The following is a 22,248-nucleotide window of genomic DNA, read 5'->3' on the forward strand; positions in this document are numbered from 1 at the left end:
TATCCATTCCGCGTCCCTACTTGGAAGCGGTAAATTTGAGAAACTTGCTTTGCACTGTCTCCGGTAACTGTCTGTACATCACCTGATCCAGTGACCGCATTACCGAAGCGTATTCTAACGCGGCCTAAAGCGGCTTAACGAGTGGACGTTGCCAAATTCCACGGCGCATCGTTTGATAAAACCTAGCGTCTTGTGTGACTCTCTTTCGATGTATCGAAAATGAGGCGCGAAGTCTAGCAGAGACGTGGAACGGCCACTTAAATCACATTAGAGACAGGGGAATACCATCCAGACCATGATCAAACAATGTAGTAACATTTGTTATCTCGTTCCAGAGATCAAACTGAACTTCGAAGCAACTCTGGATGCATAAAATTACCTTAAAAGTTTTGACATCACCTACAAGTGATAGAGATCGACGGTATTTCAAAACGCATGGAAGATCGTCGATAAAAAGTATAAATAATGAATGTAAGCTTTTAATACAGATCGTCGATTCGAATATGTTGCTCGTCACCGCCAAGATAGCCCGCTATCCGCGATAACGATGGATCTCCAGAGCCCATCGAAGATAATTTCTTAATGGGTACGGAATGCGCCCAAACTGCAAACGCGAAATACTTTCCGAAAATCGATGTGTACAGCATCGACTTGATTATGCCGTTCGAAAGTATCAAATGCGAAATGGCAATAAGCCACGAGATCAGTAACCATGGATAACGATAATTCGGCGATTGAAACCTTTTCAGCGGCATCCGCTCGCAATGTGTAAGTAAAGAAAGGATCGACTTAATCGGTAAATAATATTAACTCTCGCTTCCATAGAACGAGGTGTTTGTTCCGTGTTCGAGTCAGTCGATGGTGAGGGGAAAAGATTAGTCGAGAGGTATTAAAAACGAGCTGGTTCTTGCCCGATGAACGGAGCACCTGTCGTTTGCAGAAAGACGAGGTGAACGGTGAAACAAACGAGGAATCGGTGACAGGGGAAAAAGAGAGCGGGCGATCGAGTCCTGCGAGTCGTCCTCGCAAAAACGAGACGAACGCCATCGCCGGCCGAGTGTGGATTTCGACTCGCTGCTCGCCAGTGGAATTGCTTTTCTCCGACGACAACTGGATCTGTAACGGATGCATTGGCGTTTACAGAGATGTACAAGCCGATCATCTTGATTCCGCGTAGAGGGATTGGTTCGAGCGTTCGCCTATTAGATCGCTCGTTCGTTAGAATAGTTCAAATAGTTTGATCATCCGTTGATTCGGGTCATCGCCAGTTTCTTTTTTTTACTAAACGAGTACGCAATGGCAATCGACTGCTTTCCGTTCCATCATCTTCAGTCGCATATACGGACAAATTAATTTATCAAAAATGAACTTCTGTATTTCTCGATAACTTGATCTAAATTTACGTCGCTTCGCTATATCGATAATGCCAAATATCGTTACCAAATATCGTGCCGCGCGTTAACGATTGAAGCCATGATACGGTTTTTATTACGACACGATCGGTAAAGGCTGAAATATTTCATAGTACGTAGGATCAGCGTCACCGCAAACGCACGTAATCGACGTATCAATTAATTTCAACGAGCAGTTACGGCGGTACGGCCGCAGAAACCACGATCGCGTATTAAAGATGAAATCGAAGCATGAATACACTACGCGAAGAAGCATAAACCAGCTGGCAAAATGGTATTCGCGGTAGCTGCAAATTTTAATAGTTACGAATAACCACTAAATTTTGTGACATGTCTTCGTGATATATAAATATATAATATAATAATGTATAATATAACATCATTTTTTTGCAAAATACATTATCACACCACAGTTACACCACAAATACATACATATACATATACCACAGTTGGTTTTTGTTGAGAGTTATAATTAACCGGAGTAACGAGACTCTTCATCGCATATTCTTCAGCTTCTCGGACAGGTCAGAGGTACATGCACGTACACAACGCTACGTACACAGGGTGGCAGGTTGATTCAGTCAGACGAAGATGGAGTAAATTGAGTAAATTTTCAGGCGAAGACAAGGTTTCCCTCTTACGCTCGTCTGTCGTTCGAGCACATTGAACGGGCTTCTGTAGCCATTTCTTGCCGCGGTCTTGTTTCCGTAGCGTAAACGTCGAGAGCGTGCGAGAATGTACGCTCATAAAGTTACTATTGATTCACGGTAAATCGAAATCACGCGACACTTGGTCCATAAAGCTTTCATCTTCCGATTCTTTTGCAGCGTTCGACAAAATTTTTAGCCGCGTTTCTACGAACCTGAACAGGTTTCCTTGAGTATGAAGCTTACCCTGACCCAAACATACATCTACAGATCTATAGATCTATAGATCAACTCCATAGCTACCACCTATCTTCCTAATTATCTATCACGATCGTTTCAAAACCTAACCCTCGTCAAAGCGAATTTCCAGTTCACCCATGCGTCAATTCCCTTCGATCAGCTATATCGTGGAATCTACGTAGTAAATAAAACCTGAAAAATGAAATATCGAAAAAGGATAGAAGAAAAAAGAAAGGGTTGTTCCATACCACGTTATTGCCAATATAATTTCCGTTAACGTTCATGGAATATTAAAACAACCAAATAATCTGTTAGCTTAAAAATCCGCGCGGAGGAAAGAAGCGTTTCAAACGCTCTGACGCGATAACTAATCGTAGGGACAAAGAGACAGTATCGACTCGTCTGACCCACTTGATCACTACAGATCCCGTTAGTTGGCATCGAGTCGATACTCTTGCCGCAGGCATACTCGTTGCTCGCTACCGCGATCACGCGGAGACGGGAATCGGCGCGAACAGTCGCCAGAGAAAATGTCCGCGCGACAAATAAAATACTCTCGGATCGGACAACTTGTTCGAAGGATAACAGCTATTGTTGAGCCAGACTCGATTTATTAGCGAGATCGCCAGCTACTGGATACCGCGATACGCTTTGTATCAAGCGCTCGCGAATTTATGGCGGACGATGAATCAGGATATTCCAGAGACCGGAATTTGCCAGATTTTATTTCTATTGCGGAGATTCTCCGCACGTATGTAGGTCTTTTCCGTCTGTTCTTTTATTCCGATTCGATAGCTTCAGGTACGAATTGAAAAATTTCAGAATTTTCGCTACTTGTTTTAATCGCCAAATCACCATCCGTAATTGTTCTACTGTACGCATTTTATGTCTGTACGGAGAAAGTATTCCATATTGTTCCATATGGTGGTAGAAATATATTTTTCGCGTTTGAAATCGCGCAAAATATTTGTTGCGTGTATATTCTAAATATATTTACAACGTTAATATGCATCCACGCTGAGGCACGTTGTCAATGCGATACGATATTTTATTTTGCCGAACCCATAGCGTCCGGTCTCCTTGAAGTTCCCAGGAATTTTACTACTCAACCGAATCCGCTAACGATCGACTTAACGAGCCGGCTACTATGCACGTAACGGTCGAGTTTCTAGGGATCAGAAAAGCCTGAATCGCGTGATTTGTCGCGATACGGTAATACCAGGGCCTGTTACGAAATTCCGATCTGCTGATCGAGGCATTCCCAAGTGACGACATCAGCGTCTCTTAAAGAGGAATTAGATTTTTCATAGTCCTTCGTTTTAAGCCATATATTTACTATTATCTTCGTGCGTGACGTACAAGACAACGTTAACGCGTACGTTTCGGATAATTTTCAGGATTTACGAAGGCTGGCAATTGCAAAGGTCAGAGATGGTTATTTACGTCTGCGAAAACCTGAATTCTAAACTTAAATCTTAGCAAAAAGTAACGTGATACTGCGTGACACGCATCTTGCGATTGTTCACGCCACATCGTAGTTCGCTATATACGATATAACTTGCAAAAATGCGTCAACCAGAAAGTTCAATGTTTAGTCGAGAAGGTGAGATTCTAGAAGTCGCGTATGTTTCTAACGTTAGAAAATTAAAAACTAAAAGCGACGCTTTCGTCCGATCGAATCTTTCTTCGTCGAAATGGGTACAATCCGGACAAGGTCGTCGATTTAAGACGGAACACGCAGCATGTAAAATTTGGCGACTAAAAGAAGAGAAACGAACGCACATGAAACCAAGAGCGAGAGACGAAGAAAGATTAACACGAGCCGAAACGAGGTTTTCGTTACGAGCGAACGAACCTATGTATCTAGTATTACTCGAGCGAACAAAAGGAGGCACGAAAGAAGAAGATCGATCGAAACGATCAACGATTATACGTGTCCATTCTTCGGAAGGAACACACGGCGGTCCGCGTCGCTTGGCAAAAGCTAGAAGTTGGAAATCCCGGGTGGTTTGCCGCATTCAGGATATCCCGACGCAGTAAAACCCGGGCGAGGACGTAAAATATTTATTACGGGTGGCCGCAACCGCGGCTCCGACCTTTTTGCAATCCACCAGCGATAAAAAGTTCGCGTACAAGGTAGATAGCGGGCAAAAGAACGGTATAGAGCATAGAGCATAGAGTGTAGAGTATAGCAGCGTCGCAGAAAAAGAAAAATCGACAGCTTGGTCGGTCGTTGCGCAGCAACAGGTCGAGCAACGATACAAATGATCGTGGAAGTGCGTTTCTGCTCCCCGGTCTGTTCCAACTACCTCGATCAATTTCTGTTTTTCCCTTCCTCCCCCTCGCAACCCCTCCCTCTCTTTTCGCTAGCCGGTCCTTCCACGACGATTTATCTTTCTGATCTTTCCGACTCCACCGTTGCGCTATAAATTGTTTCGCATTTTCTAGAGAACGGACGCTTGAAACTACGTGCTTGCGGTACGTTCGATAGCCAAGACAGAGGGATCATTCGTGAGTCTGTTTTCGTCTTGCGAAACGAATAAATTATTAGAAATTCCCTGATGCAATTGTACGCGGTTTTATCCAACTTTGATTCTACGCGTGAACGATATTCAGCACAGAGGAGGCGGATCGAAATTTGCGCACTAATAGGTTTCCCACGTAGCTAAAATATAGCAAAAGTTGCGCGAAATTAACGCCTGACGATTGAAAAATTTCGTGGATGAACTACGCTTATTACCGAATGGTTGGCTGCGAGAACCGATATCTAGTAGCGTCTAAGTTATCCGAGTTATCGGCGCATTCGCAAGGTTCTCCAAATTAATACAAATTTCTAAGTACCGTAACATCGAGATATCATACGTCGTAAAGCAAAGTTAAGAAGAGTGGCGATGGCCTCGGAAACGCGAAAAATATCTCAGAAGATGGAATTTTGATGGCGCGAGGGACAAATCCCCGTGATGGTTTTCCCGATAACGATTCTGATTCCCCCTTGACGTGTCTGCTCGGTGCCACTTCCGGCATCGTGACAACCATCGTAAGCCCTAGGACGTCTGACGGCCCGAATCGTGGGGTGAACAACCCTTATATCCTCCTTTACATCGTACATGCCCTTCTCGCTGTTGGTGAAAATCCTATTTGTGAAATTAGACGTTTGCTCGCTTTGAGACAAAGTAAACCGCGTTTCTCACTGGCGTTCGGGAGATGGCGATGGTGCGATGTAGTGCAACAAAGTGAAACTTTGCGCGCATGAATCTAGCAGGATTATAACGTAACAGGAGCACGACAAAGTGGAAACTTCTAATGAAAAAGAAAAAAATATATTGCCAAAGAAACTTTCTTTCTCCATTTTCCTTTGTAGAATTATATTTCACTTGCGAGTGTTATAGCATGTCTGCCTTTGATACAAAGATCATAAAAGGTTTACGTATCTGCAGGTATATTTACGCCGTATGAACGACGCTCGAGTATTACACGCATGTATTATCGACAAATAGATCCACGTTCGAGATAAGAGTTCCTCGTTGATTCTTTCTCATGGTATAAATAACGAGAAATTGTCAAGAAGTATGTAATAACGTTACAGTGAAACTACTCGTACTTCGTTACTTTTACTCGCGTGTATAACACCTACAACGATATTCTTCGTTGAATCAATAAATAAAAGCGTTCCCCAGCGAACGTACAAGACTAGATCTTAAAATATAAAAATCGACGTGATCTAGCGGTGGCTTACGACACGCATATTTCTAATCCAGACGTGTTCGTAAATCACAGATAGGTGACAGGTATCTGCACCATCGAGTTTCCACGTCGGTGAATTACACTGTCACAAGTATCCTATAGTAAGAAAATACACTTTTAAAAAGATGGTACCGAGTCAAAAAAGGCTAGGAAAGTTCGAAATGAGAACAATTCGCCGAAACGGCAAAAAGAGTATGCCTGACACGAAAACAACGATACGGTAAATCGGCGTGCCGTTTTAATTTTCATCGATCAGTCGCCCAGCAAGCGATATGTCGAGCAGCGACGGCGACAAAGTAACAGAGACGAAATATTATCGAGTTAACGCGCGCGAAGTGGTCGCAGGAATGGCTGACGGGTGCGAGAGCGTAATGCACTTACGTCACGCGAATTTCAGACAAAACAACCGGTGGTGTAACGAAAATTTAGCGTCGCGACCGGACGTTCTAAATATAAAATGGATGGTTGTTGACCGAGAGAAAAATGCTCGACGATACGGTGCCGCCACATCCGCCACATTCCTTTTCTTACAAGATTGAACGTTCACGGTCGACCCATTTACCAGACCCTCCTCGTGCCACGAAGAGACGAAACGTACCAGTGCTATTTAATCCGATGGTTTATTTAATCCGCCAACATTGTCCATTACCGCGTAGCAATGGCGCGCGCGTGCTCGCGTGCCAGATAAATATAGACGTTCCACTTGGCATCGACGCAGAAAAGATCAAGGTGTCGTAGAAACGACGTCGCACCGTTACTTCATTCTAGTTCCGTCTCGGGAATATTTGACGATTTCCGATGACCTGATTGCAGATCGATAGACGAACTTACAACAGAGTTCACAATCTTGGGGAGATTTATCGAAAGCATCGGTTAGTACGAGCAACAACGCGTTTAAATATCGATTGTATAATAAAATACTGGAAAAATTGTAAAAAATATCGAAACGTTTTTAAATAACATTTTATTTCCAACTGTTGACATTTCGATGCGTTTAATCGAATATATTTTGTCGAATGATGAATCAATGGTGGTACAGGTGAGGACAGTCGAAACTCTTTGCAGGCGTTACACGCTTCATAGCTTGACGAACATTATCCATCCCAATAATTTTCATTCTATCTGCATGTATGACTCGCGTTACTCGCGTTAAATCACCGAGTGCTCATAGTATGCGTACAGGTTATCGGTGAAAGTAATCCCTAAACATTCCTGCTCGATTTATTTACATAAAAAGGATGTCGCTGTAAAATATCTGCAATTCGCTTCTCCTCGGAGATATTTTCACTCGCTGAAATACTTGGCGACGCTGTTAAAAATATTTCTGTCGCGGATGACTAGATTTTCGAAAATATTTCACGTCATGATCGGGCAAAAATAAAATTGAATTTAACGTACGGCAACATCGACGAAGGTTTCATATAGAATAGCAAGGGGATTAATCGATCCTTTCTCGATTAATATTCAGCACCAAACGTAATTGGACGGGAAACTGGCGCGCGGACGTTTCACCAAGCTGCATATTTATGCCTCGGTCGGAGGAATTCATCCGATCAGTATGAAGAGCGAAATCCGGATCTGTCGTTGCATTCGGTTTTATAAGAGTGCAGTAATTAGCCGAAGTCGCGTACAATGAAATTGTCCGAATCGATGCATTGATTTCTGGGAAAGATGTACCATATGCAAAGCAGTTACACGTCTGCTTTGAAAAGAAAAGGAGATTTTATAAGTACTACGTAGTGGATAAGAAAGATAGTATATATTCGTAAAAATAAGTTAAACACAGAGCGTAATATTAAAAAGAGTTAACAAAACGAAAGAATCGCTTTTATCGAGTACCTGATATTCTTTAATTAAATCGCTGAAACATTAACAAATAAACGAATAACGAGTTACGATGTTACGAAAACATTCGAGTAACTGCGCGATCATCGAAATCAGGTAATTTGGAGCAAACATTCGCGGTTTACTTTTACGAACGTAGAAACGATAGAAAAGATCTGTGTGTGTGTGTGTTTTATATTCGTGAATAACCACCTTGGATAAATCCATGCAAATCGCGGATATCCACGATGCAATGTCACTGTTTCGATATTTCGACCAAATTCCAGACGCGACAGCTGCGATCGACGTAAATCTTTGATGCAATCGGTTCTTCCTGCTCGTAAATGCACCGCACATATTTTTTCAACTGTCTTGGGCTCCGTCGTGGTACACACGTGCAATTTGCGAGAAGCATAATCCGTGAACCGTCAAACTTTTTGTTATGCCACTATGATTACTGCTTCCTCGTTTCCTCATAACTACGATTCTTATTTCAGATCGTGATATTGATTTCTCGGTGGAGTTCTACCGAACTCATTTAGCTCACTTGGGATCAAAATGATCTTAGCAGATACGAAGATGTAATTTTAACGGTAACTAATATATATATAAATCTAACAGAGACGGTATATGTTCATAAATTACACAAAGTGTATTTAGCATTTCCTTTTCGATCAAAGTCTGGAATATTCGTCGTGGAATATACGAATGTTCCTCTATACATAGAAATGGGAATTAAGAGATAAGGCGGCCAAATACATTATCGGAGGAGGATGTATTGCGTTAATGAAGCGTGGTACGGAACGACGAAAATTGAACGTGAAGCAATCTAGGAATATCATAGCGGAATAGCGATACGGAAATATGCGCCGGGCAAATCGAAAAATACACGTGCCGTTTAATCAATAGCGAGCCAATATAAAAAGTAATCCAGACGAAGATTACATTTTATCCGGGTTTATTTTATTTTTCCCATCGAGCCGTTTGTTTGTTATAGGTATACGTTCCACAGAGACGTTTCACCCGTTTAATTGAAAAAAGTGCGGATGGAATGGTTGTGTCCATGTTCACACCGTTCTTAACACGTTCGTGTTTAATTAAACGTTTTAATTTCTCTAATTTTCTTGTAACTTTATTTTAAGTTTACTCCAAAAACAGCTTTTAACTTTTTAGTGCGAGCCTTTTTTAAGAAACAAAAAATATACGCACAGAATGAAATGTTTTAAAAACTAACTTTCCCCGATTAATTATTCTGATTTTGAAATTTAATTTGCTCGCACGCTTTGAGAGCGCTAATATCACTGTCGCGTTTTCTCACCTCTCTCAACTTCCTTTACCTTGAAACGTACACAACGGTCTTCTGAAGGCAAAATACTCTTTCTATAAATCACCGAACCATCCATATAATACGTAATCAGAAACGGAAGACGCGTTCAAAGTCAAACCTGATCAATCGCCCAATCAACGTCCAGTAGCTTACTGAGAAAATCGAGACGAAGAATCGGCGTGTCATCGAAGCTACCAATGGACACGAGGAATGCGTCGAAACTGGAAAAAAAAAAAGAAAAAAACAGGGGAATCGTTTGGAGCAGGGAGCATGGTAAATCGTAGTCGTCGCTAATGCATCGTCACGCATTCCGTCGCGAACAAACGTCGAGGAATCGTTCCCTAGTAGCTCTGCTATTTAATGTATTCCGTTTCGATGCATCTGGTCCTGCGGCGCGGACAATTTCCTTTCACTGGCGCTTACGGAAAATAGAAAATGTCACGGCGCATCGACGCCGTTTCATATGCGCCGATGATTTAACAACATTGTCGCCAAAACTCTACGTGTGTACATTTCTCGACTCACGTTGTTCGTCTTTTGGACGATCCCTTTTCTCGTTGCTGACAAAACGGGAGAAGAGTTTTCCTTTCGAGCGCCGTCTGAAGTGGATTAATACGATTTCTTAGCAGAAATGAAAAAATTGAATTTTTGAAGTGCATCTTCGACGTAGTCATAGGGAAGTTCTTGATTTCGTCTGCGTCCTTCTTTGTCCTGCTGTAAATTTATCTCTGTTTCTTGTTTGTCCCACTTCCTACCTCTAAATAAGTTGCGCGGAGTACGATAGAACCTTTTTACTCGCAAAAGGATGTTCGTTTAACACGATGATCGGTTAAAAGCTTTATTCTTCGGGACAATTTCTATTCTTAGACTAGAACGATTTCCGATATCTGTTTGCAGGGATGGACTGTTTGCAGTATTTTTTCGTGCTGATTCTTTCCATCCACAGGACAAACTACAAACACGATAGCGAGAAAAAACGGATTGAGATACGAGACGATCGTACGTAGATCGTATGGGACGAACGAATGACACTCGTGCTGCTTACATAAGCGTATACGCACGGATGGCCCGGTTTCACAGGCCGAGTTAGCTGCGCACGATAAATTGTCCCTTCCGGTGTGTCTGGCTCGGCCCGCTCCGAAACGAGGCGGTTCCTGCGGTAATCCCCCTCAGGCGGCCGATGGTTCCGTTCTATTTCGTTCTATGCCGTTCCCATGTCCGCAAAACATCAGGACGCTCATTATGGCCGCGCGTCGCCGCCAACAACCCACCACCGTGAGATTCAATTACGTCCTCCGACGTTCGCGGCCGACTCCTCTTCGCGCGCGTTCCGCATGTTGTGCGACGCTTCGGAATTTCGACGTCGCGTGCTCTGAACGTTCTTTGAACGATCGCTTTCTCGCTAAGATTGCCCAAACCAGACGATTCCCGGGGAAAAAGAGGGATGGCTAGGAACGAGTCGAGGAGTCGCGAGCTCGGGGGAAAATTCGAGCGGTATACAAAGGATAGGAATTCTTATGAGATCGCTTGCGACAAATCAAGCATCTGTAGAAAGCTCTGCAAGAGATGCCTGTTTTATATAGTTATAGCTCCTTTAATATTCTTGTATGTACTTCTCCGAATAAAAATTCCGACGAAATAAATACCGGACTTTGTTACGATAGATCTTGGATGAATTTACTAACGCAATTGCAGCGAAAAAGTTCCGATTTAAGAGCATATACCAATACCGGATCCGTATAAACGTTATTATCAGGGTACTAAAGTTAGTATCAAAGTTAGTAAAGATACAAATGCCTGGCGGTCGAAGCTCTGAACTCACAATTGAGTCCGCGACGAGAATTTGGCTCTGTCGATACCCGTTAGAGAACGAATAATGTCGAAACTATGCAACTACATGCTGGAAAACGGACTCGCCATAATGTTTAATTCACGCAAAACATTTGTTGTTTTGACGCACTATTGCGAATATCGCGAAAACGGCGAATATTTATAACGTTGTATCCTTCCATTTTCTCCGAAGCTATTTTCTCATACGACTCGCTTTCGTTCGCTGAAAAGTAATCATTTAATCCCCGCGAACAGGATACTCGTTTTACCATGCGAATAGACAGTTCGTTCAAAGTAACATAAAACCAGCTACGTAACACGAATTTGGGTTGCAGACGCGTTAAATGAAAGGTCGCTCTAAATGTACTCTACACATGAAAGTAGCATGCTCGAATTTACTCCACGAGGTCACCATAAACCGTGACAAACTATCGCTTGTTAGAAAAATTAATTTGTCGCATACTTGGAGCGATTATTGGACGATGGAAACGCGCGATGGGACGCGGTGCGGCATAGCGAGAGGAAATTTCGCGTTCCACTTTTCTGCTCTCTGTTCGAATGCCATCGTATTTTCACGGAGAATTCTCCGCATCGTTCGCGTTAACAGACGGCCGTTGTTCGTAAAAATAGCGAACTGGATTCAATTACTTGGCCTGTCGTCGCATTCTCCATGCCGAAGCGCTTTGGAATTTCAAATTCGATCGAGACCTCGGTCGGTTCGATAGTTGAACGCCAACGTGTCTTTTTTTCTTCGTTCTAGCATTTTCTACTTTAAATTAAAAATATGCTGAATATTTGCGAAACTATTCATTTAGCTTAATCATTTTTACAAGTTTTAGCGACTATCTATTTATTTTGAAGAACGTAAAGTATCTTTCTCGGTTTATTGACATCGAAGTACGAATCTACAATATTAACTTCCGAATGTGGTTTCGCGTCGAATATGATAATTTCACGTTTCCAAAAATACAGCCAAAGAAACGAAGAAGAAGAGGGAGAGAGAAAGAGAAACTTTGATTTAATTGAATCTCGAACATAAAGAGCCTTCTCTCTGGATGCTCTTTCGCTTTCTGGGTGGTCTTACTCATTGGCTTCGACGAACTTGTGCGTCACAAATGTTCGTAGAAAAATAGAATGTACCTCTCGAATCGATCGTATCGTAGCATCTATAGTTCAAGGCTAGATCAGCTTATTCAAATAAGGTATCACTTTACATCGAGAAACGAAATCTAGAATGAAACGAAATGTAGAATGCTACACTAGCTTTCTTTATCCGGTTTTTAAAGCGTGTACAGTGTACAGTGTACGCCAGAAGTTACTTATCTTCGTCCCTTGAACATATTCTGCCCTGAATGATATCAAGAAGCGCAAACACAAGTTTCGCGATTCACGTTTCTCGATTAGTCAACGCAGCTGCTGGCCCATTGTGCTCGCGCAGATGCGCTTCGCCGTAGCCATTCACGATGAATCGTTTGCTTTAGAAAATCGGCCAAAACGGAGATCGACACGATCCCCTCTCGATCGTCCGCCGCCTCTCCAATTATTAGAACCGTGTAATTGAAACTACAAGCCGAAGCCAGGTCCAAAATTCGCGATGCGTGCAACTGTTCCAAGCACGTACGAAAGCTGATCGAGCTTCGTGAAACGATTAGACTTTGCCAAATTGCATTTAGCCAGTACGCTCGGTCTATCGCTCTACCGTTAATTACTCGATGTTGTTTTCGCATTAAAGTCGTTGAGGAATTTGAAATTTAATAAAGTCGTAACTTTAAGCTTGGACCAATAGAGGAAATAACGCTTTCAAATGTTGAGAAAAGTGATTGTACAATTACAGTATCTCTTAGTTGCGAATCGATATTCCTGAGAACCTGCAAATATCCGTGCTGCGACTCTATAGAGTTATTGAATATAGACGAACGTTCACGACGAAGCGTAGCTTGATGAATAAGCGATGACGATGAGCGTAAAGTGCGGACAGGAAATTCTTACGGTGAAAGTTTCGCGATTACGTCGCTTTTTCCGAGGAATAAAGAAGATTGGCTGCTGCGAACCCAGCGTGCCATTTCGATCGTAAATATCGAAAGCGTCATTGTACGTGGCATTGCTCGTAGCTATCGTTACGAAGAAAGCGGTGCTATTGTATATTAACTATTGTACTCTGCTCGACTATTTATTTCCTTTGACGACGAATATCGTGTATAGGTTTCCTTAAAACGATCAAAAACCATACGATTTATCCTACCTATCGTTCGTCTAAACAAGATTATTCGAGAAAAATCTTTTCAAAACGTTTTAAAACTGCGATTTTAGTTATATATATAATACGTTTATATTTACGCGAGTTTGCCAATATTTCCTCACTTTCGTATTCGTTATATAGCGCTAGTTTAATTTTCAATAAAGTGGCTTTCGACTCGTGCCGCATCGAAATTCACAAATACGAGTGCATATCTCTATACTTGTTGGATAAAATGAAATTTACCATGTAGTTTCGCCCGAAATATCCAGAAAAAGAGGTCGACGTTTTATCAGGAGCAATATTTTATTCGCAGCTTCCGGCTCTGGATCGGTGATAGGAAGGGATCCACTTCCGCCGAGAGCTGTCAGCACTTCGCAACTAGCTCAAAGAACGCAAACGCAACCACCGGCGACCGTCTCTACTCTTCCACTGCCGAGGAGTAACGCCACGCACAGACAACCCTTGCCGCTTCATCAATCCACTCCTCAATCGATCAGACAATCGGAAAACGATATGACTAACTCGCAATTATTGCGTGCCGCCAGCAGCGGCGACATTGGAACTGGATCTGCCATGTGAGTACCATGTTTCGATATTCCGATATATTTGTCGAAACGTTCGAATCGAAAGACCGGATAGGAGAAAAGCGAAAAGGAAAATTACACGGGGATTCGAAGACATAAACGTGCTAGAAAAATAATAGATAAATTTGATGTTAATACGATATGACGTAAACTTAGAAATAACGTGGATTACTGTTCAAAGATGAAATAGACAGATGAGAAACGCTCTTACGTTGTCTTCGCGTTGTAGAAGAATTCTTGTCGCGGAAAACATTCCGCGAACGCGAAGATTGTGGCGTGAATACTACTCGCGATCAACGAGGTCGAGATTCTTGGCGAAAAGCACAAAGTCGGTATGGGAATTTCCTCGGTGACACATTTTTCTCGGCTGTTTCACGCCGCGCCGTAAGAAGTATGCGCGTGCAACTAGCGTATGCTTTGGGACGATGCGCGCAGCCAATTCTCCTCTGGTTGCGTTCGTTCTTAAAACTATCCCGACCGATTCGTCCGGCAAACATTTTTCGATGGCTCGAGAATCGACGCGTGAACCAATTTTTTATTTACCGTAATGTTTACAAGTAAAAGCAGCGTGTAATTTAATCGAGAATAAGATTCGCTTCTGTCGCATCCCTGATATTTCGTCTACGTTATTATCTTCGTTGTATCATGTCCTCGTATATTCGGTTATTAATCATTACGCAGTTACGATACCAAATACAATGTATACGACGCTAACGTGAATCGTACGCAAAGTACGAGTAGATTAATTGGAAATAAGGAAAGAGGAACTTTAATGATCAAAGAAATGTAGCGGTAATGAGAGATTACGAATAAGACAAAACGATGACTTAATATTCAATTTTCAATTTCAAAATTGCAGGTTGAATAACAACGACGGAAAGGACATAAGATTAACATCTCCCAGCGGCCACGCTACTCAACGGTTGATGAGTCCAGCTTTGAGGGTCGTTTCCTTGAACGACCATAGAGTTTCCAGCCCTAGCGACAGCGATATACGAGTTCATAGTCCAAGTAAGAATATGCGTTTGTACGTTAAGCATTCGCCATTGTATTCGTTCGATTTTGAGATTTCTTTCATTCGCTCGACTTTTCCGATTCTCCGATTACTCGATATCTTGTAATTTTCCATGTACCTCCGACTAAATTCTTCGACCTTCGAGTACTAATACCTCTTTAAACTATCGTATACGTTTCTACCACTGTCTCGGCACATTTCTCCAACTCGTTTAAACACGAGTACTCGTTGAATCTGTTCTAAATCGTCTCGAACACTTGTCACGCCCAGCGAAACTTTAGCCAACTTCGTTCGCGCTTTTCGATAAATTTGCCCCACCCCATTCGTTCCGCTTCACGAATATCGTTCCACGTTAAATTCAATTCATTCGAGTCCTGTTGAAAGGACGCAATCGTCGTTCGATTCCAAACGGAGAATAAACCGATCTGGAACTTCGAAAGAAGCAGCAGGCGCACGATCGAGTCGCGGTTTCGAAGAATTCATATCGGAAAGCGAGCAAGAAGCTTGCAAGCTCTCCGAAAAGAACGCGGTTTTGGCGATGGAGGTTTACCGTGCTGTTAAGATTAATTGTTCGAAGGTGCGCTCGGGCGGCCGTCTAGACACTAACTTTCTTCCATGCTTACCAGCTGCGAGATATTCGTCCGGAGAATTAAAGAGACTGCCGTTATAAGCGACCCGCGAGGAACAGGCTTAACCTTTCGCCCCACTTCTCTATATCTTCTTTTATCCGCAGATATGGCGGGGAAAGAATTTTACTTGATCTTCTACGTGGAAGATCCAGAAAGCATAAAGACGGAATTAAAAACTACAAATGTACGATACAAATTATTCGTCATGCTCTTTTGCGAAAGCGAAGATAACCACCGCGCTAGATAGAAATTTGCGGAAAATGATTTTCATGTGTGCGCGTGTGGAGCACGTCGGATACGTTGTAATACCTAGCGTAATATCGTGGTTAACATCCAGGCAAATACATTATCGAACAAACATTAGCGAGAATAGCCGATGCTCGAGTCCGAACAGTGGTTAAGCGATATCGAGTCAATATTTAGCTCGTACCAAATTCTTGCCTGGGTCGGTATCGCGAATATTAACCGCCGCTTTGTGCGTTTTTATCTGGCCAGCTCGGGAAGCATATGAAACGATGCTTTTTCTCGTACGATTAAAGGGAAAGCCAGTCTCTCTTATCGTCGATATTCCCACGAGCACTTGTTCGACCGTATGTATATTTTCCTTGTTGGAAAATTACTAGCGACGATATAGAAGACTCCTAGACTTAAATCCAAGAGGAGTAAAAATAAGCTCGCAAACTCCTTTCATTTGCTCACAGTCGAGAGGAAAATGGTGAGTCCGATCGGCCGAGAGGTGGACCGCGGCGGGGGCACGGCTGGTAGGCAGAATCAACGCGTATGGGAGTGCAACGAGTTGCTGCACAAAAGGGTGAGTGAAAGACAGTTTGGCGCAAGCGAAACCTTCGAGTTGATTGGCATGGCGAAGCATGGAAAGAGAAAGGAATCTAACGTAACGACACGGCTTCGACTGATTAGCCGCTTTTTTCACACTCTCCTCCTTCCCCTCCTTTTCTGTTTACCGCTCTCCTCTTCCTACTGCGTAATTGCAACTCCGTTTCTTTATATTTCACGCGTACGTACACACCATTAGTGTCACGCGACAAGCAAGCAAGCACGTATACGGTTTGTTCGAGCTCTGTCCCGCGAGCGTGCAGTAGTCCGCATTATCGTCCTAGCATGCAAATTCCACTAGTTGGATTAATTAAAACGTTGCCTAGGGCGAGCCGACGATTTCGCAGCGCCTACGCCACGCCGATACAATTAATCGCGAACGCGTTTCGGTTCTCAGGGTTATCGCACCTGGCGGCAACGCTCGAGATGATCGGCGCTCAACCAGTTGCAAGTGCAATTCGTTCTTGCTTAGAAACTCGACGATTTCAATTCGTTTAACGTTTATCGTCCTAATAACCTCCGGTAGATTCTGGCGCGCTAATCGTAGATCGTTTAGGAACCACCACCTACACAGGTTGTCCGCTAAGGCGTAAAATGTGAGAACGTAGAGCCGCGGTTTACAACGAAACGCTTGTTATCAAGCGTCACGATACGCTGGTCGTGTTAAAGTTTCGCTTTACGCGTGGCCGTGGCCTGTCGCGTTATCGCCTTTGGTTGGTCGACTAGGTCGTTAAGAGACACGTGAATCGATGATCCTTGGAGCACTACACTCTGTAGCTGATACTTACTCGATTCGGTAGGCACGCTATCTCTCCAAGATCATGAGCAATTAGTTAATTAGATTCCTTCGATTACAGGTAGGACGATAATATCTTAATTGTTTCTGCGTTTCCAATTTCAAGATTTGGTAAATAGATTTAGCAGCGCTGTTTTGTCTTTGAACCCATATTCGGATAGCTCAGGAAAATTGAATGGGCACTCTGTTACATTTCCTATACTTTTCTGACGTTTACACGTTACATTCGCTTCGACGATTAGCGATACGCAAATACCGGAAAACCACTCTTTGCAATTAGAGCAATTGGAAACTTACAAAGGTCTGGTAAAACGTACTACCACCTAGACTCGTGGTAAACTCGCATATCCAAATCGGTTTCGAAAAAACCGATTCGAAGCTAATGCTTCCGATCGAGGGCCATTGTGACTCCATATCGGAAAAGTTAGCGACGATACTGGTACTACGAGAAGAGATACCTCCCATGAAAGACAGCGGATCAAAGTTTTCTTTCGATATCTCGTGTCAGGAAAAACGTCTGATCGAGCAGATCCGGGGAGTGGAGAGCGCAAGTTCGACGTGTGGAAAGTGTTCGGAACGGAACAGTCCAGAGGGAGCGATATCCATTATGGAAAAGGACAACCGGCGCGCCCGAAGGAACCGCTGAAAGCCATTGAAACTCGCGAATGTACGCGTACGCTTCCCTTTGGGCTAGAAATCCAACTCTACTGGTTCTACACGGTGTAAACGGGCCGGTATCCAACCACCACAAAGAAAGAACGATCGAACCGCGTCCGTTTGATGCAGAGTTTACAAGCATTTTCATTAGCGCAGCCTGCTTGTCCCAGAAATTCATTAGCATACGCGAGCGGCAGCAGCAGCAACGCGGAGTTGTTTTATCGCGTACGTGTCGTTGGCATTCCTGCTGACTACGCGGCGTTCGCTCCTAGAAATTTCGTCGGCTGCAATTAATGCCTTAATACTATCGCCAATTTCCCATCGCAGACTCCGCGGTAAAATATTACGTATCTTTTCTACGCTAGAACCGTTATAGACTTCGTCAAACTTTCCAAACTGTATGTTTCCTCGATCGATTGCCTTCGCGAGAGATTACTTTAATCGGCGCAATTCGAACGACATCTCCGTCGTACGATCGAAAGATAATTTCATCGATTACAGTTCCCGGGTCTATCACAAGGTTTCTGCTAATCCGTAGCTACCATAGATCTTTGTACCTCATACCAGAAGTTGCTTCTTTGAATAATCTGCTATAATAATAACGATTATGATAACGTTGCAAGAGATAAGGTAACGCAGACCCGTTTCAAGAAAGCACACCTTCGAGATCATACTAATTCCTCCTGCAAGAAGCAACCGTTCGATCTACGAAATGATCTTTTATCCTCGATTCCGCTTCCATTCTATCGGAAATTTGCCGTTTTGCGATTCTGCGATCTTCCGCTTAGCACATACGTATTACGCAAGTCGTTGTCGTTTTGTCGAGCTTTCTTTACTGACCGACGTTAGTATTCGGAACAATCGGCATTGCCTGACCTTTTGTCGCAAATATCTTGCGTAACAAAGATATGCTTCAACTTGTTATTGTCTGGCTTTGCTTCGCAGTCTTTAACCGTTCACAAATACCGAACGCATCAATTTTGAAACTTCGAAGCGAAATATGGCAAGCGTGAATTTGAAATCCTATCGAAATTAATTGCATTTGTCGTCCCGTGAAATTTATGCGAAGAATCGGGCACTTCGTAGATAGAGAATTAGAAACTTTGGACGTCTATCTAGTCTTCTCGTCTTTCTTTTCAATCGAGAAAAAATAATACCGTATCTGTAACTTACTCCGCGTGAAAACGCGTATTTCTTACTTTTATACGTTACACGAGACTTTCAACGTGAAGCTGTTTCGCGTGTGTCGAAGGAATTCTAGAATATTCTGTCGCGTTTGAAAATACGAATCGAAGCGTACAGAAAATCGAGTGCCAGCTCCTTCGAATCGTCTCTTTATTTGGAGGCTGCAGGACACAGACTAGCGACAAAGTAGCGACGCGAGTGTCGTTCTCTCGCTGTCGTTACTTCCATGCAAAGGAACAGAGTGATTGAAACGGTGGTACACTACGTCTCCGGCGAAGAGAAAAGGATGAAAAATATTCAAGGAGAAGGAAAAGGAGAAAGAGAAGAAGAAGAAGGAGAAGGAAAAGGAGAAAGAGAAGAAGAAGAAGAAGAAGAAGAAGAAGAAGAAGAAGAAGAAGAAGAAGAAGAAGAAGAAGAAGAAGAAGAAGAAGAAGAAGACGACGACGACGATGAAGAGGAGGAGGAACGGCGAGAGCAGACCAAAAGGGATGAGTGGGAAAGAGGATTAAGAAAACCGAGGGCCAGGGTCGATCCTGCATACGGTCAGCGGTGGTCAGCAAGGGCACCGTGCCAGGGGACTGCGGACGGACTTTAAGCTGCCTCCACAATCGAGGCAACTCGAATAGAGCGTTGGGACAAGCGTTATATCGTTGGTTACATATCTCGCGGAGTTTCTTTGTTTCGATCCTCCTCTTGAGCGATACGATGGAGAGGACTCTCGAGGAGGTTCGAGCTTAATTAAGTCCGCTAATTTGAAGATTCCAGCCTTTCTTTGCTTTCGATTCGCTATTAACGCGATTTCGAGAATATTTGCCATGAATCTGGAATAGCGAGCGTATTGATGTTTGCTTTACTTTTGAAACTCCGTTCAGTGCTATTTCGTTAAAAGGCTATGTAAATTCTAGCAACTTTATACAGAGGATACGAGAAATATACAGGAAGAGAATACAAACGTATAAACAATTTCGATAAACGCGATTATCAACGTTGTATTTAAACAGTTTTTATCCATAAGGATAAAAGGAAGCGGAGTTCGCGTTTCTTAAAATGGAAGTTTCCGCGAGTTTCCCGGCAAAAGTAGCCGTTACGTCGAAATAAGATCGTTCCGAAAGCGAGGACACTGGAGAACGGCGATATCAGCCAAAGAAGATTCTCTGAACCGTTAAAAGCTCGCACAACTCTGGAAACTTAAAAGTCTCGGGTCTCTAGAAGGTCTTAATCTCGATGGCTCCGAAGGTTTGAAAGTCGAGGAATTTTCGAGTTTCTTAGGGCAAATCGAAAATCTCGGTTGCCTTTGGAACGGTTTGCAGTACACCGCGTGTGTGTAATCGCGGAAAGAAGTTTTAAAGGTTCTTTGCGCATCCGGGCACTTGGAGATAGTTGGGAAAAATACGAATACCCTGCGCGAGCAACAATGGTGGCTGAAATAATTGGAGTAGGTATCGGCATATATACGTTAAGTTTGATAGGACGTACAGTCTTTTAAGAAATTTTGCGAACGCGAATTTAAACATCCACTATCTTCAAATTTCTAAATACAGATACCACCAGAACGGATACACCAGTAGTTTATTTTGTCCGTGTATCTAGGCTCGGTTGGCGAAACTTTAACGACCTTGGAACACGCCTCTATCGTTATAATAGCTATCCGCACCTTTAAATCGAACAAACGAATTCAGAGAATATCTTGCAACAAGATTTCTACCAGCTCCACCGAATTACTTGTAACCATACTCTGATGCTTCTGGTATTGTATTTCGGTAGAACTATTTTAAGAGGTTCGATAACACGATCTTGCAATTATTTCGACAAACACAAAGTTCGATCATTTATCTCTCATTATCCAGCAACGAGATAAACGAAACGATTCGAAAACAGCAACAACAAAGAGGAAAAAATTGCGCAGAAACGGTTGGCAGGATCGCGCAAAGAGCCGGCATTTAAGCGGAACGTTATAATCAGATCTCGGTTATAAAGGCTGCCTTAACCGAGGGACATGGGCTCGCGTGGTCGAGGCGAAGCCAGCCAGATCTCAGGCAAAACATACAAAACGATAGCTCGACAAGCCGAGCAAGGAACCACGGTGCATGCCGGGTACTGTAGGAGTCGGTGAACAGGCGAGTCGATCAGACCGGGCATGACGCCAGTCTTCCAAAGTCTTCCTTCTACCTTCGCCACGCTCTCGCTACTCTCCATTGTGCTGGTTTCGTGTGTTCGCGATGTACGCCCGTCGATACGAAGCTTCTCCGACAACGTAGTTACTTTCCGCGCTCCTAAGCTTCGTTCCACCACGGTTTCCATAGGAAAGAGACGCGATTTTCCCATGGAACCTGCGACCAGGACCTCTTGAAACAGGGACGAGAATCGTTCGTAGAATCGGCGAAACGCGGTCTTCCACTGGTTCTACGCAGATCGATTTAAACGGAGATGAGACAGGTCGAAGGTTGAGGATCTACGTCTGCCGACGCAGTTTGCGTAAGTGATGTAAGCTTTGTCGTGGTGTGATTCGCGTTAGATGATTTGGAACAGGGTCGCAGCGCTTTCGACGACCCGAGATTTTGACTTTCCGCCACATTTTCTTTGCAATTTGATCGAATAGATCAATGTCGAAAGTTTTTTTTAGCGATTTGTTATAGTTTTCTGTAGGGATATCGTTGTTCTTGCGATTTCGCGCACAAGGGACGTCGCTTTCGTGCAAAGATAGAGGTTGGATATCGTCGTGGACTATTTAAGCCTGTGATCGATACCGATACTGTAAGAAGCGCCGGCAATCGATAGACCGTTAATTATGGAAACTGTAATAACGTAATTGGTTATTTATCGTTTGTATCTGTAGTTCGTAAATATTGATGCAACAATTTTACCTTATACAACTATCGCGTTTTAGTTGGTAGATATCGATAGATTCGTAGAATAAATTCGTAGATTTTAGTAAGACGCGTGGATTTTTGAAGCTTAGGTTCTCCGATGTCGTTCTTCGTTTCAATATCAACCGAGTACCGTTTAGTTTATGATTTACGATATCAAACAATTTTTGTATAATTTTATTTCTTGCACGCAGCATTCGATCGACGGAACGGCCTTGTTCAACGTCTGATATTTTATACGTTTTTTTTATTCTTTTTCATTCTTTCCATGCCAATCATACCAAAACGCTTCTTAATCACGCATCGTAAACGTAAAGGCCAAACGATTCTTTCGACTTGGCGTTTATACGTTTCGATTTTGCACGGTGAAATAATTCGGTGTCAAATTCAACGGAAAAACATCGTGCTACGCGCAAAT

The 22,248-nt window shown here is 43.1% G+C and overlaps 1 protein-coding gene across 13 annotated transcripts in view; it reads left to right on the top strand.

Moving 5' to 3' along the window:
- The window catches only part of LOC117233211, a 192,695-nt gene that overhangs the window by 149,065 nt on the left and 21,382 nt on the right, over positions 1-22,248 (top strand). For all 13 annotated transcript variants that reach the window (XR_004493281.1, XM_033493306.1, XM_033493299.1 and 10 more), the window contains 3 exons: positions 13,577-13,838; positions 14,707-14,858; positions 16,193-16,302. Coding sequence is in view for 12 of the 13 variants with exons in the window: in XM_033493306.1 (XP_033349197.1) it covers positions 13,577-13,838; positions 14,707-14,858; positions 16,193-16,302 (524 nt within the window). In the remaining variant the exon portion in view is untranslated. The remainder of the gene's footprint in view (positions 1-13,576; positions 13,839-14,706; positions 14,859-16,192; positions 16,303-22,248) is intronic.

The sequence above is a fragment of the Bombus vosnesenskii genome, unplaced genomic scaffold, assembly GCF_011952255.1.
Source record: "Bombus vosnesenskii isolate JDL3184/JDL3185 unplaced genomic scaffold, Bvos_JDL3184-5_v1.1 scf7180000013295, whole genome shotgun sequence".
Taxonomy (NCBI): Eukaryota; Metazoa; Arthropoda; class Insecta; order Hymenoptera; family Apidae; genus Bombus; species Bombus vosnesenskii.